Below are 13,576 nucleotides of genomic sequence, written 5' to 3'. Positions count from 1 at the left end.
TTAGGCTGTAGCAGAGCTGGCAGCGTCCTGACTGTCCTCAGCAGTATGCCCTGCAACCAGCCAGCCGTGAAGTGGGTGGTCATTGTGTGTCCTGTGGGTCCTTCCTGCTCTTGTCTCCCAACCCCTGAGGTGGGTGGTTGTCCCATTTCCTCACCAGAGACAGCCGTCGGCATGACGCTGTGGTTGCCATGCTTCAGGTAGCAGCTGAACTGTGGTTCCTGTCCAGGAAGAACCCGAATGGACACCCAGGCCTGGTAGGTCCCATCCCCACTGGGCAGGATGGTCTCAGGTCCAAAGGTTTTCTGCTGTACTGGCTTCCCATCCTGAAGCCAGGCCAGGGTGGCCACACGGGCATACAGATTAAAAGCCTGGCATGTCAGTGTGACCCTGCCCACTGGATAGTTCCTGAAGGTCACAGTCACCATTGGGGGGCCTGGGAGAAGATGAGGAAGAGCTGCTGAATGGTGAGATGCGGAGGGCAGAAACTCCACCACCACCATGTCATGTGTACCTCTGCCCCTAGCCCAGGTGATGTGCCCAGTGCTGGGGAGTACAGCACACAGCTGCAGTGATGCCTGATAACTGGGAGGCCCTTGTCTCCCAGGGGACTGCATGAGGCCAGTGATCAACCTAGTACACGAGCAGATGACTTCGTAGGGACAGTGGTCTTCTCTAATCAAATGGCTGACAATCTGACTCTGCACCACAAAGCTGGTGTCACACACTCCAGGAGACAGAGAGGTGCTGCCAAGCTGTGACTCTAATTCTTTGTCTCTTGGCTTGACCCTTGATCTTGCTCATAAGGACTTTTGGTTAACAGCATCTTCACTGTCTACCCTAACCCCATTTCAAGGGGAATTCTCTTCTCTCTCTCTCTCTCTCTCTCTCTCTCTCTCTCTCTCTCTCTCTCTCTCTCTCTCTCTCTCTCTCTCTTTCCTTTCCCTTTTTTAAATCATGAATGAGACTTAGCCAAGGAGCAACTTTGACTGCACCTTAAAGGACCTTGCAGAGCTGTGCATACCTGTGATCCAAGCATTCAAGAGGCAAATGCAGGACCTGGAGTTTGACCTTGGCTATGTAGCCTTGTCTCAAAAACAGAAAACGTAACCTTTCTCAAACAAAGCAGAGGGGCTAGAGAGATGGCTCAGCTGTTACGAGCACTGGCTGCTTTTCCAGAGGTCCTGAGTTCAATTCCCAGCAACCACATGGTGGCTCTGTAATGGTATCTGATGCTCTCTTCTGGTGTGCATGAAAACAGAATGCTCATATACATAAAATAAATAAATAAGTCTTAAAAAACAAAAACAAAGAGCTGAGCTTCAGGAGAAGGACCCTGGATATGGATCATGGGTTGGGTAGCTTGCATTTGAATCTGTAGTCCAGCTCTATGGCTGGACCCTTCTGTCCTGTCTTAACTCTGACCAAACATCTTACCACCCAAGCCCAATTGTTCATAACTAGCTTTGTTTCCTTCTAGATTCAGAACATCCCAGAGAAAGAGGCTAATGGAGAGATAGATCCCCTTGTCAGTACCTGTATCCTGCAGGACATTTCTCAAGGAAGCGAGGCGTCTCTGGAGCTGAGCAGGACATATGTCATCCAAGAATGTCTTAACTCGATCAGCTCTGGGTGCACGTGTCTCCCAGAACGTCTTGTTCTGCTGGGCAGAGGGTACATCCACTGTCCATGTGAGAGTCTTCTGGTCAAAGGTGAGGAGGTTCTGCCCATCATAGCCCAGGTGCCAGAAGCCTCTAGTGCTCCCATTTCTCAGAAGCTCACAGCCCAAGGTTGCCTGGAGAGTATGAAGGCCTGGCCCACCCCAGGCAGGAACTTGTCACCTTCTTGTCCCTGAACCACACTCCCTGAGACCTCAGCCTAGAAGGGACTGTCCAGTGCTCTGCCCCTTGAAAGCATGATTGCTTTACTCAATTCAGTCTGGCTGTGCCCTGCCCAGAATCATGGCTTCGGGATCATAGATGGGACTTGTGTGCCTCTGGTTCTCCACACTTACCTTTCTCCTGGCTCTTCTGGTTTACAGTCTCAGCCATCATCCCCCTGAGTCTCTCCTCCTCCTTCCACAGATTCTTAGTCTCTCTTGCACAGGTCTCATTTCCCCCATGGCCCTTAATCCAGCATCCCAAGGGCTCCATCTCCCTGCTGTCTCCATTGTATTTCAGGAAGAGCTCTTCATCTACATATATTAGGACCAGGAGCCAGGTCTTCTCAGATCCCTCCAGAGAATGGGCTCTGATATAGCGCAGAGTGTGGGTTCCTGAGGGAGGAGGAGATGGGAACAAAATCGACAGGTTGATGGTTTTCACAGTCAGTTTCTGGCTTGGACTGAACACAGATGATTGTACTGCTGTGGGTATGAATGTGGAGTGTTTTGTTATAGCATGAAAGAGGAAAGGAGAGAAGTATTGTGAGCAGGGGATTAGGAAATTAAGGCCCCTCACTCAAGGGCTGGAGACCCTGAGAGAATGGAAATAAACATGGGTTCTATTCAGTCTTTTGACATAATGCATTTCATACAATTATTAAGATGTTTGTTAACATCCAAGGAAACAAAATACTCAAGAGCTCTGCAACTTTCTTCCTAAGCAAAGAACCATAAATGTTGATAATCTGAAACTCATAGTAATTAATGGAATCAGAGCCCATCAAAGTGGGGGAGGCTGCGGGGGCAGGTAATAAAATCCCTGTCTATTATTTTGCAAGCTGGAATACAATAGTGTATTTCTTGGTCTGGGGATGGTGGTGCATGCCTTGAATCCTAGCACTTGAGAGACAGAGGCAGGTGGATCTCTGAGTCTGAGGTCAACCTGGTCTACAGAGTAAGTTCTAGGACATCCAGGGCTATATAGAGAAACCTTTTTCAACAAACCAAACCAAACCAAACCAATCAACCACCACCACCACCACCACCACCAACAACAACAACAAAAACAAAGAAAAAAGAGAGAATCAGAGTGGTGAGGGGGGTGGGGTGAGAATTTTCTGTTGAACACATTTCAGCAGGTCTAACAGGGCTGGAGGGACTGGGACTCATAACTGCCAATGGCCACATGGCCTGGGGTTTACTGAATGCAGAGAGCTGTGTCTCAAGCTACACCTGAGTTCCAAGGAATGGTGGGTGGGTTAAGCTGTGGCAGCATGGGCTAGGGCTCTGCTGTCTTAGAGATTTTTTTTTCTTTGTTTGCTTGTTTTCCCTCAATGTGGAGTAACTGAATATAAAGTCCCTCCATTGGGAAAAATTAAAACTGGCCCAACTTCTAGTACAGGAACAATTGCAAGTAGAACATAAAGTGTAAGACTTTCGTGGGGAGCCTTCCCCACTTTAGTCTCAAGAAGGCGACGCCGAAAAACCACGAATAAACCACCTTGATGTAAAAACACGAGGTAGAGTCAGATGTGGTGGCGCACGCCTTTAATCCCAGCACTTGGGAGGCAGAGGCAGGTGGTTTTTTGAGTTTGAGGCCAGTCTGGTCTACAGAGTGAGTTCCAGGACAGCCAGGGCTACATAGAGAAACCCTGTCTCAAAAAAACCCACAACCCCCCCCCCAAAAAAAAACAACAAAAAAACCCCCCACGAGGTAGTTTAATGGTGGAGGCTCTGGGCCGATGCGTACCTCATGCAGGAGGTAGAGGCACTGACCACGAGGCTGGAAAGCTAGGGGTTTTTGTAGGGGGAGGGGTCGGGGCTAGCAAGAATTGGCGCGGTTACCCGTGATTGGCTCATTTAAACGTACACATTTGCAGGATGGTACGTGCAAGTCAGGAATGCTAGGAGACCAGAGGGGCGGGTCAGCAGAACATTTGGTTCAGTCCCAGGAATGTTCCAACAATGGCCTGCCTGGGCGTGCCCAGGCCTGTCTCACTGTGCTCTCTGCCTCAGGCTTCCAAACTTACAAACAACTATTTCTCTGGACATAAGTTGCATGAATCCCAGGCCTTAAATTTCATTTTAAATTTCATTTCCCTTCAGTAGCACCTGACCTAGTGCTTGATATGTTTTGTAATGTGGGGGGAGGGGTGCTTTAGTGGGCCCATGCTGAGGCACTCCCCCTCCCCTGAGGTCCAGTATAAAATGAAGTTTATTTGGAACGTGGGTGTGGGAAAGGGAGTAAAGGCAGAGAAGGAAAGGAGAAGAGAGAGAGGGGGGAGAGAGAAAGAAGAGAAGAGGCCAGTTGGGAACATGTGGGGGAGAGAGAAAGAGGACAGGGAGAGAAAGAGAGAATGAATAAGAGAGGGAGAGAGGAAGAAAGCGGGGGGAGAAGGAGGAGGACAGGGAGGGTCCTGTTATATCAGAACCAGGCTCTACCTGGCTGTTGTTAGGTAACTGTTAGAAGGAGCCTAGAGGAAATGCTAACAGTGCTGATTAAATCTCCTGAGGTATTTCAGTATAATGATGACATTCTTCTCTCCTGCTCTTCTAATCAGTACTTAAACAAATGCTTAACTCTCATGGTAAATAAACTGAAATAGCAAAATTTGAAATTATGGTCCATGCCAGTTGGGTCTGCTCTTTTCTGCTCATCACTACTGAGGGTGTGAGTGCTGGGATTAAAGGTGTGCACCACCACGCCCGGCTCGAGTCTGCTTTTTAAGTTGTTTTCTGGTGCCTCTCCATTAAATTCTATAAAAATAATAACATCTGAAGCAAAGCGGGAGTTTAGCTTATTAAACAATGGTGTTGAAGCTGTACTTCATGGAATTAATTCTTCCTTAACATTTATCCTTCTTCCTCCTCACTGCCTACTGGAATTGTATATCAACAAGGTAATTGTATTATAGAAAGTTATGTATGTCATAATTCTCTGCAACTGTCTGTAGTTCCTTATTTACAAGAAGACTATAGACGTAATGCTGATGGGAAGAACATGCTTTAAGAACTTACTGGCAAAGAACCTACGGAAAATATTGTTCTATTAATAAAATTTAAGTTGATTATTTCTTCCATGAATGAGAAGAAGAAGGAGAAGGAGGAGGAGGAGGAGGAGGAGGAGGAGAAGAAGAAGAAGAAGAAGGTGGCTATGACTGGCCCTAGGTATGGTAGGTAAAAGGGAGAGCATAGCCACAGGTCTAGGAGAGTCTAGGGTGCACATGACCATGAGGCATATGAGGAGAGGGGTGAGAGGAGACCCAGGAGGCCAAGAGTCCAAAAGGATTAAATAAATAAATAGATAAATAAATAAATAAATAAATAAATAAATAAATAAATAAATGAACCACATAGCCAAAATGGCTGGATATGGAAGAGCTGCTGGGGAAAGGGCAGCCTGGCCCCTGGGCTGTAGAGTTCAGGGTATGGGGTAGGGTCTGCCAGCAAGGAGGACCCTGTAACAGGTTGGGATTGAGGGCTGCTGGGAGAACCTGATGGCCAGGTCCACTTTGATATGTTAAATCATCACCTCAGCAGTTTAGTTTAGAATTCTGAGAAAGCAGAATGATGTTAACCTTTTCAGCAGCAGGTGATCAGCCTCTGAGGGACTGGGCAGCCAGGGGGTTTTCAGAAGCTCTTTATTGTTACACAAATGGCACTTTTATCAAACCATTAACCAAGCAATTCTCAGCCATAGACTTCCTGGTTTTCCGGGTTTGTCTGTGACTAAGTTATGCAATGGCTTGCTTTGTACATCCTTTGGAAGAGCAACTCCATAAATCCCACATAACAACCACTATTTACAAATGGTTACTCACTTCAAAGCCTGGGTCCCGTCAGTCCAGAGTTCATGCCAGACACAATGGCTCTGCTAAAATTCTGCTACATACCACTCTAGCCTTTCTGTTGATAATAAATAAATGATAAGAGGCAACATAATCTTCCCATAAGTACACCCTGCTGACATTGGGGCATCATTGTTCCCAAGGCCATGGGCCTTCATTTCCCAAGGAAGCTGGAATGCTGGCCAAGGCAGGGGAGGAGGGGAGAAGAGGGGGAGAGGGAGTGGGAAAAGGAGGGGGGGAGGGGGAGGGAAAATCTGGCTGTTTCACCCTGGAGTCCGCTCAGTGGAACCATCTGGAGCTAGGATGCTTAGGCAGCTTTGAAGCAGTTTGTGAGGCTAGACCTCCTGGGGCTAGCCACCCTGGAGGTATCTGCGGGGACTCCTGGGGCTGGTGAGTTGCTGGAGCAGTCTAAGGTTGGTTTGAAAGCTTCCAAGCCAGATAGACTAGGGACAGAGTTTAGGCAAACATTTTTATCTTGGGTGTGCACTTCATGGTCCTGGTAGCTGGGGGAGGGAAGTCTCAAAACGGGGGGTGGGGTGGGGGGGAAGGGGAGAGAGGGATCCCAGCCTTGAGAATAGGCGGTAGGTAGGGAAATTTAACTTACTTACCTGGAGACTGTTTGACCTGTGAAAGGGGGATCCAAGTTGACTTAAAAGGATTGTTTATAAAAAGAGAAGCTGGGCAGTGGTGGCGCACACCTTTAATCCCAGCACTCAGGAGGCAGAGGCAGGCGGATTTCTGATTTCGAGGCCAGAAAATACAAAGTGAGTTCCAGGACGGACGGACAGCCAGGGCTACACAGAGAAACCCTGTCTTGAAAAACAAAACAAAACAAAAACAAAACAACAAAAAAAAGAGATATAGATTTCAGATACGTATTGCCACTATTTGTAATCTATACTGAAATCTACATTGTAGAAAGAGCTGTCAACCATGCCTTTGACTTACAGTAAAAACTTGGGAACCCAGAAATGAATTTGGGTTAAAACTATCTTTGAGTTTATGTCCTTGGGGGGTAAATTGCTTGTCTTTCTCTGCTGAAGAGCTCTAGGATAGGGAGGCCTGAGCTCTGATTTAAATGAACTATGGAGGTCGCTGCAGCCCTGGGGAAGGGGCTATTTGTTTGTTTGTTTGTTTGTTTATTTGTTGTTCTTCTTGTTAAACTGATGCAGTCAATTTCATCAGAGATCTGAGAAGGATAAATTACAGCTGAAAGTATAACCCGAATGGCCTACTTATCATTTTAAATGACAGAGATTTCCCCCCTACCTGGCTTATTGTTCTAGGTGTTTGAATTCAGATCTGGGGCAAACAGCTGAGGTTCATATTTAACATAACAGAGTGGTCCTGGCCTCCAAGTTCTCCCTGCATCCCTCAGCCCCTACCTGGCATACAGGATACTGGACCCTCTACCCTGAACTTTCCAGTCCAGGGGCTGGGCTTGCCCTCACCAGAGGCTCTGCCTATACAAACCATGTTGACCTTTCCTTCCTTCTTTCTTCTCTCCCCCTCTTTGGATTTTCTCTCTCCCTGTGTGGTCACACTCTTTCTCTCCTTCTCCTCCCCTCCCTTCTGTTTCCTTGTTCATGGTGACTTCTCTGGTCTTGTTGCTTGGGATCAGTGAACCCTCCTGAGAGCTGCTTCCCAATAAACCTGTTAGCATTCTGTCTAAACTCCACCCGCACAGTTACCTGGCAACAGTTAGGTATGCTTCTCCCCACAGTTACCTGGCAACAGTTAGGTTTATGCTTCTCCCCACAGTTACCTGGCAACAGCCAGGTAGACCTGGCCCACTATAAAAGGGGCTGCTTGACTTCTCCTTGCTCTCTTGCCTCTTGATCTCTCCCTCTCTTGCCCTCTTGGGCTTTTCCCTCCCCCCTTCCCCCTCTGTCCACATGCTCATGGCTGGCCTCTTACTTCTCTACTCTCTCCTTCTTTCTGCCATTCTCTGCCTCTACTGCCCTCTTAACTCCCCTCCCCATGCCCCGAATAAACTCTATTCTATACTATACCATGGCTGGTCCCTCAGGGGGAAGGGATGCTTCGGCACAGACCCGACAAGGCACCCCCTTCCCACATACCTGTCTTTATGTACTCTAATCTGGCTTGAATTGGCTCATTTCCCTGGTAGAGAAATTCGTTATCATTAGGCTCCCGTGGTCTCAAAGGAAGGCTTCACTGGGGGCAGTGGTTAGTCTTTGTACATTGTATGTTGTCTATCATGGGAAGCCATTTTTTTGTTTGTTTGTTTGTTTCTTTTTTTTTTCTGAGACAGGATTTCTCTGTGTAGCCCTGGCTGTCATGGGATTAGTTCTGTAGACCAGGCTGGCCTTGAAGTTATAGAGATCCGCCTGCCTCTGCCTCCTGAGTGCTGGGATCAAAGGTGTGCGCCACCACTGCCCAGCATGGGAAGATTTTATATTAAGCATTTTAAATGTCATATTCAACAGATTGCTGAAGAGTTTGAGGACCATTATATATTAGGTATATATATGAGCTAAACAAACTTTGTTTTTAGTTACTTGCTTTAGGCTTAACCTTGAAAACATATACAGGAGGCTAAACAAAACTTGCCACTAAATGAATCACATAGCAGTTTACAAGATAGTAGCATTTTTGTTGTTGTTGTTTTCATATCAAGGTTTCCTTGTGTAGTCCTGCCTGTCCCGGACTCACTCCGTAGACCAGGCTGGCCTCAAACTCACAAAGATCCTCCTGCCTCTGCCTTCCAAGTGCTGGGATTAAAAATGCGCACCACCATTGCCCAGCTGTTAGTAGTTTTTTTAAGATTAGGATTTTATAGCTTTATCCCTGTTTGAGCCTTAAAAATTTGAACTCAAAATTTAGTTGAAGATCCTTGAGCATTAAAATAAAACTTTAAACCATAAATGCAGTCCATAGGCAGACTGGGAACTTTCCTGATCATTTTTATGTATACCAGGATAGAGTATCACAGCTCTTGTATGACTCACTGTAGCTGGTCCTTGCTACTTTGTAGGTTCTTCTTTTCCCCACGCTTTATCCCTGTTTTGGCTCCTAACACTAGATAGGAGAGAAACAAGAATAGAAGGGAAGGAGGAATTAGGAAAATCCCTGAATATAATTTGTTTTCTTTTGTTTCTTCTTTGATCACAGCTACTAACAAACCACAGCCAACTCCCCCCCTCACCTGGACCCTCACATTTATATATATCCTTTGAAAAGTTCCCAGAATTCCAAACATCACACAATAACAAAAACTATATGCAGTTGACAAAACCATACTTCTGCAGAGCAGGAGGCAAATCATGGTCAGCTGCTGCAGACAGCCAGAAACACCTTCACATTCTTATGTAATATCCAAAATGAATTCAGGACCACCCAGTACCTTCCCCCTTCGAAAAGGACTTTCCAAACTGTACTAGCAGGCCAAGTACAGAGCCAGATAAAGAAGCTGGCTGACTAAACAAATGTAGAAATATAGTTTTAGCGGTCAAAATGACTGAGCCTATAAGCTGCCAAAACAATATTCACTGTTTTCAGAGAAATAACCATAACAAAAATAACAGTTCTCAGGAAAACTCCCCTGCCCTGCCTCACACTGAATTCTGAGAAAACCCACAAACTTCCCTGACCTTGTTGCTAGAATTCCCCTGACATTAATAGTCATGACTTAATAGTTGTGACATTAATAGCTGACCCATAAGTTCAAAACATACTGTTTCTTTGCTGAAAAACCACAAGGGCAGGCAAAGTGAGGGACTAGACCAAGGTAGTCAGTCACCCTATACAAACCAACCAGTGCCTGAAAGGTTTACTTGCTGCACCAATTAGAATAAGCCAGCTAGCTCTGTTGCCTAAATATGCCCCTTACAAGGTATAAAAAGTGTGTTCTTTGTTCATTCAGGGTCTCTCCTTTTGCCTTCGTGCTGAGGGGTGGGGGGTCCCCAACATGTTGGAATAATAAAAACCTCTTGTGGTTTGCAGTGATGGTGATCTCTGTGGTCTTTGTGAGGGTCTTTTGGTGGACTCCAACACCTACACCTGGGATTAAAAGGAAAGCATGTTCTCACGATATTTCTGTATTTTTTTTTTTTTAAAGAAACTAAAATTCTAGAATTCTCAAAAAATATCACCACATTCCCCCACTTCTGTTCTTCTGTTTTTTTTTTTTTTTTTTTTTTTTTTTTTTTTTTTTTTTTTTTTTTTTGGTTTTTCGAGACAGGGTTTCTCTGTATAGCTCTGGCTGTCCTGGAACTCACTTGGTAGACCAGGCTGGCCTCGAACTCAGAAATCCGCCTGCCTCTGCCTCCCGAGTGCTGGGATTAAAGGCCTGCGCCACCAGGCCCGGCCCACTTCTGTTTTAAGCCATCAATTGTGCTGAGTGTATTGGGAAATTATAAACAAACACATTTTCAATGAAATAATTTTTTTGTGTGTGTGTCGTTGACCAAGGTTTTCAGGAGACCTGCCCTGCTCAGTTCTAATTTTTATCAGTTTTTATGGTAGTCATAGCTTCTCATTTCCTGTGGAAATATAAACAAATCCACATCCCCAGTGCAAAACTTTTGCTGGCTTCCATTCTGGCATCCTTACAGTGTATAGGCTGATTTAATTCCACAGTTTTTTCTATAGCCCAGTGTCTCTCAGCTGCTGTCGTTCCGTTCTTGTTAAGGCTCAGAAAGTTAACAGAGCACCATTTCGTCTACCGCTGGGGGGGGGGGGTCTTTATTCTTCCCTTTTGGTTTTATAAGCATTTCTTTTAAGGTGCAATTAGATCTTTCTGCATCTGCTAATCCTCTAGGATTGTGTGGTATTCCTATACGTGCTTTATATTATAATGTGTAGAGTTGCTTCATCTTACTGGAAACACATGCAGGGGCATTGCCAGTCTTCATTTGCACAGGCCGTCACTTCTAGCAACTGTGTCCCTGCAACGTGAAGGCAGAGACTTCCATCCCTGCCACTTTCTCCACGCCCGCCTTAGCCATCATTATTTTAGGACATGGCTCCTGATGCTCCCGAGGGATTCTAGTGCTATGTTATATCACCGTTTGCCATTCTGTACCCGGGGGATAGAAACATTACTAAAAATGAATCTGTATATAACATTTCCTGTGAAAAATGCTATTTGACTAGTTGCATAAATTCCACTATGATGTTTTTCTCATTGTACACCAGCCACCTTATGTTTTGTTACCTGTTAATCTTTTACAGCCTTGGTATAAGGGTTCTGCTATGTATGCACTGGAATGAGTTGCTAATGCTCTCTTGAGGTCAAAGAGTCTTATTGCCACACTTATTCTAGGTGCTGGGACCTATGTCAGCCTCAGCTGCTGCTTTGGTACAACAGGTGCACACTGCTCACCTTATAAATTCCTTATCTCAACCTATTTCCTTAGCACAGAAAAAGATGGATACAGGTTTAACAGACAAAACCAATCTTTTACAGGAAGCCATTGTTTACATGGGGACTCAGAGTCAAAATATTAAGGCAGACTTAACTAGCTTGTGTCATGTCAATTATAAATGGATTTGTGTTATTCCTTTGTCCTGTAAGAGGTCAGAGCGGTCTTGAGATCAAATGCTTGTACACCTGCGAACTGTTTGGAATTGGTCATAACCTGCTGTTACTATGGAAACTATATTCTCAGGTTAGTGCTATTAGTCATTCTAGGTTACAAGTCTCTCCTGCAGAAGAAGCAGCTAGTTATTTTTCTAATTCAGTTAGAACTTTTGTTAAAAACAACCCTTATGGAGTTTCCTTTAAATTTAGGAATTACTATAGGGTTAATTGTTTTGTTTCCTGTCGGGAGTGATTTCAATGCTAGGGTCTTGTTCCCCAGCTGGTTCTTGATCTATCAGTAAAGATGCTGGGGGCTCATTGTTGAGCAGAAGGGAAGAGGCCAGACTTCTGGGTTCCCTCAGGAGCAGGCAAGGAGATGCAGGGAGGAAGGGAGATTTTACTTTGCTTCAGAGGGAGAAAAGGCCACCCACCTTGTGAGATCTAGGATGGAGTGGTCATCAGACACTTCCCCTACTGGGCCCAGGGTAACAACTAAAGCTGAGGGCAGGTTTAGGGTGCTGAGCTAAGAGAATTGGGAAGGGCGCAATAGCAGCGGAAGATTAGAAGCACCCAGCAATTGATCTAAGAAGGAAGGTTGAAAATAAGCTAATGTGTGTGCGTGTGTCTTTCATCCACGGATCCAAGAGCACCTGGGCAGGGCTGGGACCGTGGTCCGAAGCTTAAAGTGGGGTAGCAAAAACTCCACGCTACAGTTTCACTTTCTTCTTCCAGTCATCTTCATCTGCTGTATGTTCTGCCTAGAGAGAATTTCACAGGCTTCCTTTAACTAATCTGAAAGGGAGAGGTGGCAGATGCCATGCAGGAGCCGTGGGTTTCTGGAGATGGTCCATCATTCTCACAGCTCTGATGGATGTACCTTGGAGAGGCACAGCCCTGGTGTGTATGGTGGTGGTTTGTCTCTGGATTGCTTCTTGCTGATGCTGTTCCTTCTCATGTTTGCCATTGCTATACTCCTCCTGTATCTAGCATGGTGTGAATGAGCATGGAGAGACCCTCACTGCCCAGAGTCTGGTGTGATTCCTTCTCAGGAGACAGCCCACTCTTTCTGGCAATTTTCCTGCAGATCACTATGAAGACAAACTTTCATAAAATAATAGTGTTTAGGTGAGCTAATGATTTTACAGAATTCCGGATTCAGTTTAAATAGTTTTAAAACATCAGGGTTGTTGATAAAATGTTTAAGGAGATGGTGTAAGTTGTTTTGCCAAAAAGATATGATAAAGTTAGAATAAGAGTAGGATGTGGGGGCTGGAGTGGTGGCTCAGTGGTTAAGAGCACTGACTACTCCTCCAGAGGTCCTGAGTTCAATTCCCAGCAACTACCCACATGGAGGATCACAACCATCTGTAATGAGATCCGATGCCCTCCTCTGGTGTGTCAGTACAGTGTACTCATATACATTAAAAAAAAAAAAAGAAAGAAAAAGAGGACTGGTGAGATGGCTCAGAGGGTAAGAGTACTCGACTACTCTTCCAAAGGTGCAGAGTTCAAATCCCAGCAACCACATGGTGGCTCACAACCATCCTTAAGACATCTGACGCCCTCTTCTGGAGTGTCTGAAGACAGCTACAGTGTACTTACATATAGTAAATAAATAAATCTTAAAAAAAAAGAAAAAGAATAGAATGTACCCCATCCTTTATAGAATAGTGAGGGTTGCCTATGATAGAAAGGAGAACAATGAGCTTTCATGCGTTATAAACACGTAATTGTACTTGAACAAGTTAATGAGCAAAGAAAACATTTATTCCTGATCTTGTGATCTGAGTTCCAGATCTTGTGATCTAGGGATGTGGTCACAGGTTTCAGTGTGCACCACAAAAAGACAGGGTTATGAATAAAGAGTAAATAATTCTATTATGACTATAAGAATACTGAAGGGGGCCAGTTCTGATGCTGAGGTCTTGTTCATCAATTGGTTCTTGATTTGTCAGTAAAGAAAACCAGGGGACAATTGCTCGGCAGAAGGTACAGGCAGGACTTCCAGGTCCCAGGAAAAAAAAGGCAGGTGCCAGGAAGGAGAGAGTGGAGTTTTCTGACATGCTTTGGAGGAAGAAGAAGCCAGAATCCACGTGAGGTCTCAGAAGGAGTAACAGTCAGGTGGCCAAGGATGTCTGGCAGGGGCTAGGTGGGACTAGCCACTGAAGTTTAGGGCAAGTGGAGAGATGGAGATAATAAATTGGTAAGGGCATACTTTTCCAGGTGGGGGATAGTAACACCCAGCAATTGTGCCTGGAAGGCAAGTTGTGAAGTAACGAACTGAGTGTGTGTGTGTGTGTGTGT

The 13,576-nt window shown here is 45.4% G+C and overlaps 1 protein-coding gene across 2 annotated transcripts in view; it reads right to left on the bottom strand.

Moving 5' to 3' along the window:
• The window catches only part of LOC110337129 (hereditary hemochromatosis protein homolog), a 17,036-nt gene continuing 3,460 nt past the window's right edge, over window positions 1–13,576 (bottom strand). For both annotated transcript variants that reach the window (XM_021219884.2, XM_021219885.2), the window contains 4 exons: window positions 2,012–2,272; window positions 1,534–1,809; window positions 155–433; window positions 1–50 (listed from right to left, as the gene is read on the bottom strand). In XM_021219884.2, the coding sequence (XP_021075543.1) occupies window positions 1–50; window positions 155–433; window positions 1,534–1,809; window positions 2,012–2,272 (866 nt within the window). The remainder of the gene's footprint in view (window positions 51–154; window positions 434–1,533; window positions 1,810–2,011; window positions 2,273–13,576) is intronic.

This window comes from Mus pahari, chromosome 19, assembly GCF_900095145.1.
Source record: "Mus pahari chromosome 19, PAHARI_EIJ_v1.1, whole genome shotgun sequence".
In the NCBI taxonomy this organism is placed as follows: Eukaryota; Metazoa; Chordata; class Mammalia; order Rodentia; family Muridae; genus Mus; species Mus pahari.
Note: the sequence above shows the minus strand (reverse complement) of the source record. Positions and strands in the feature narration are given on the sequence as shown.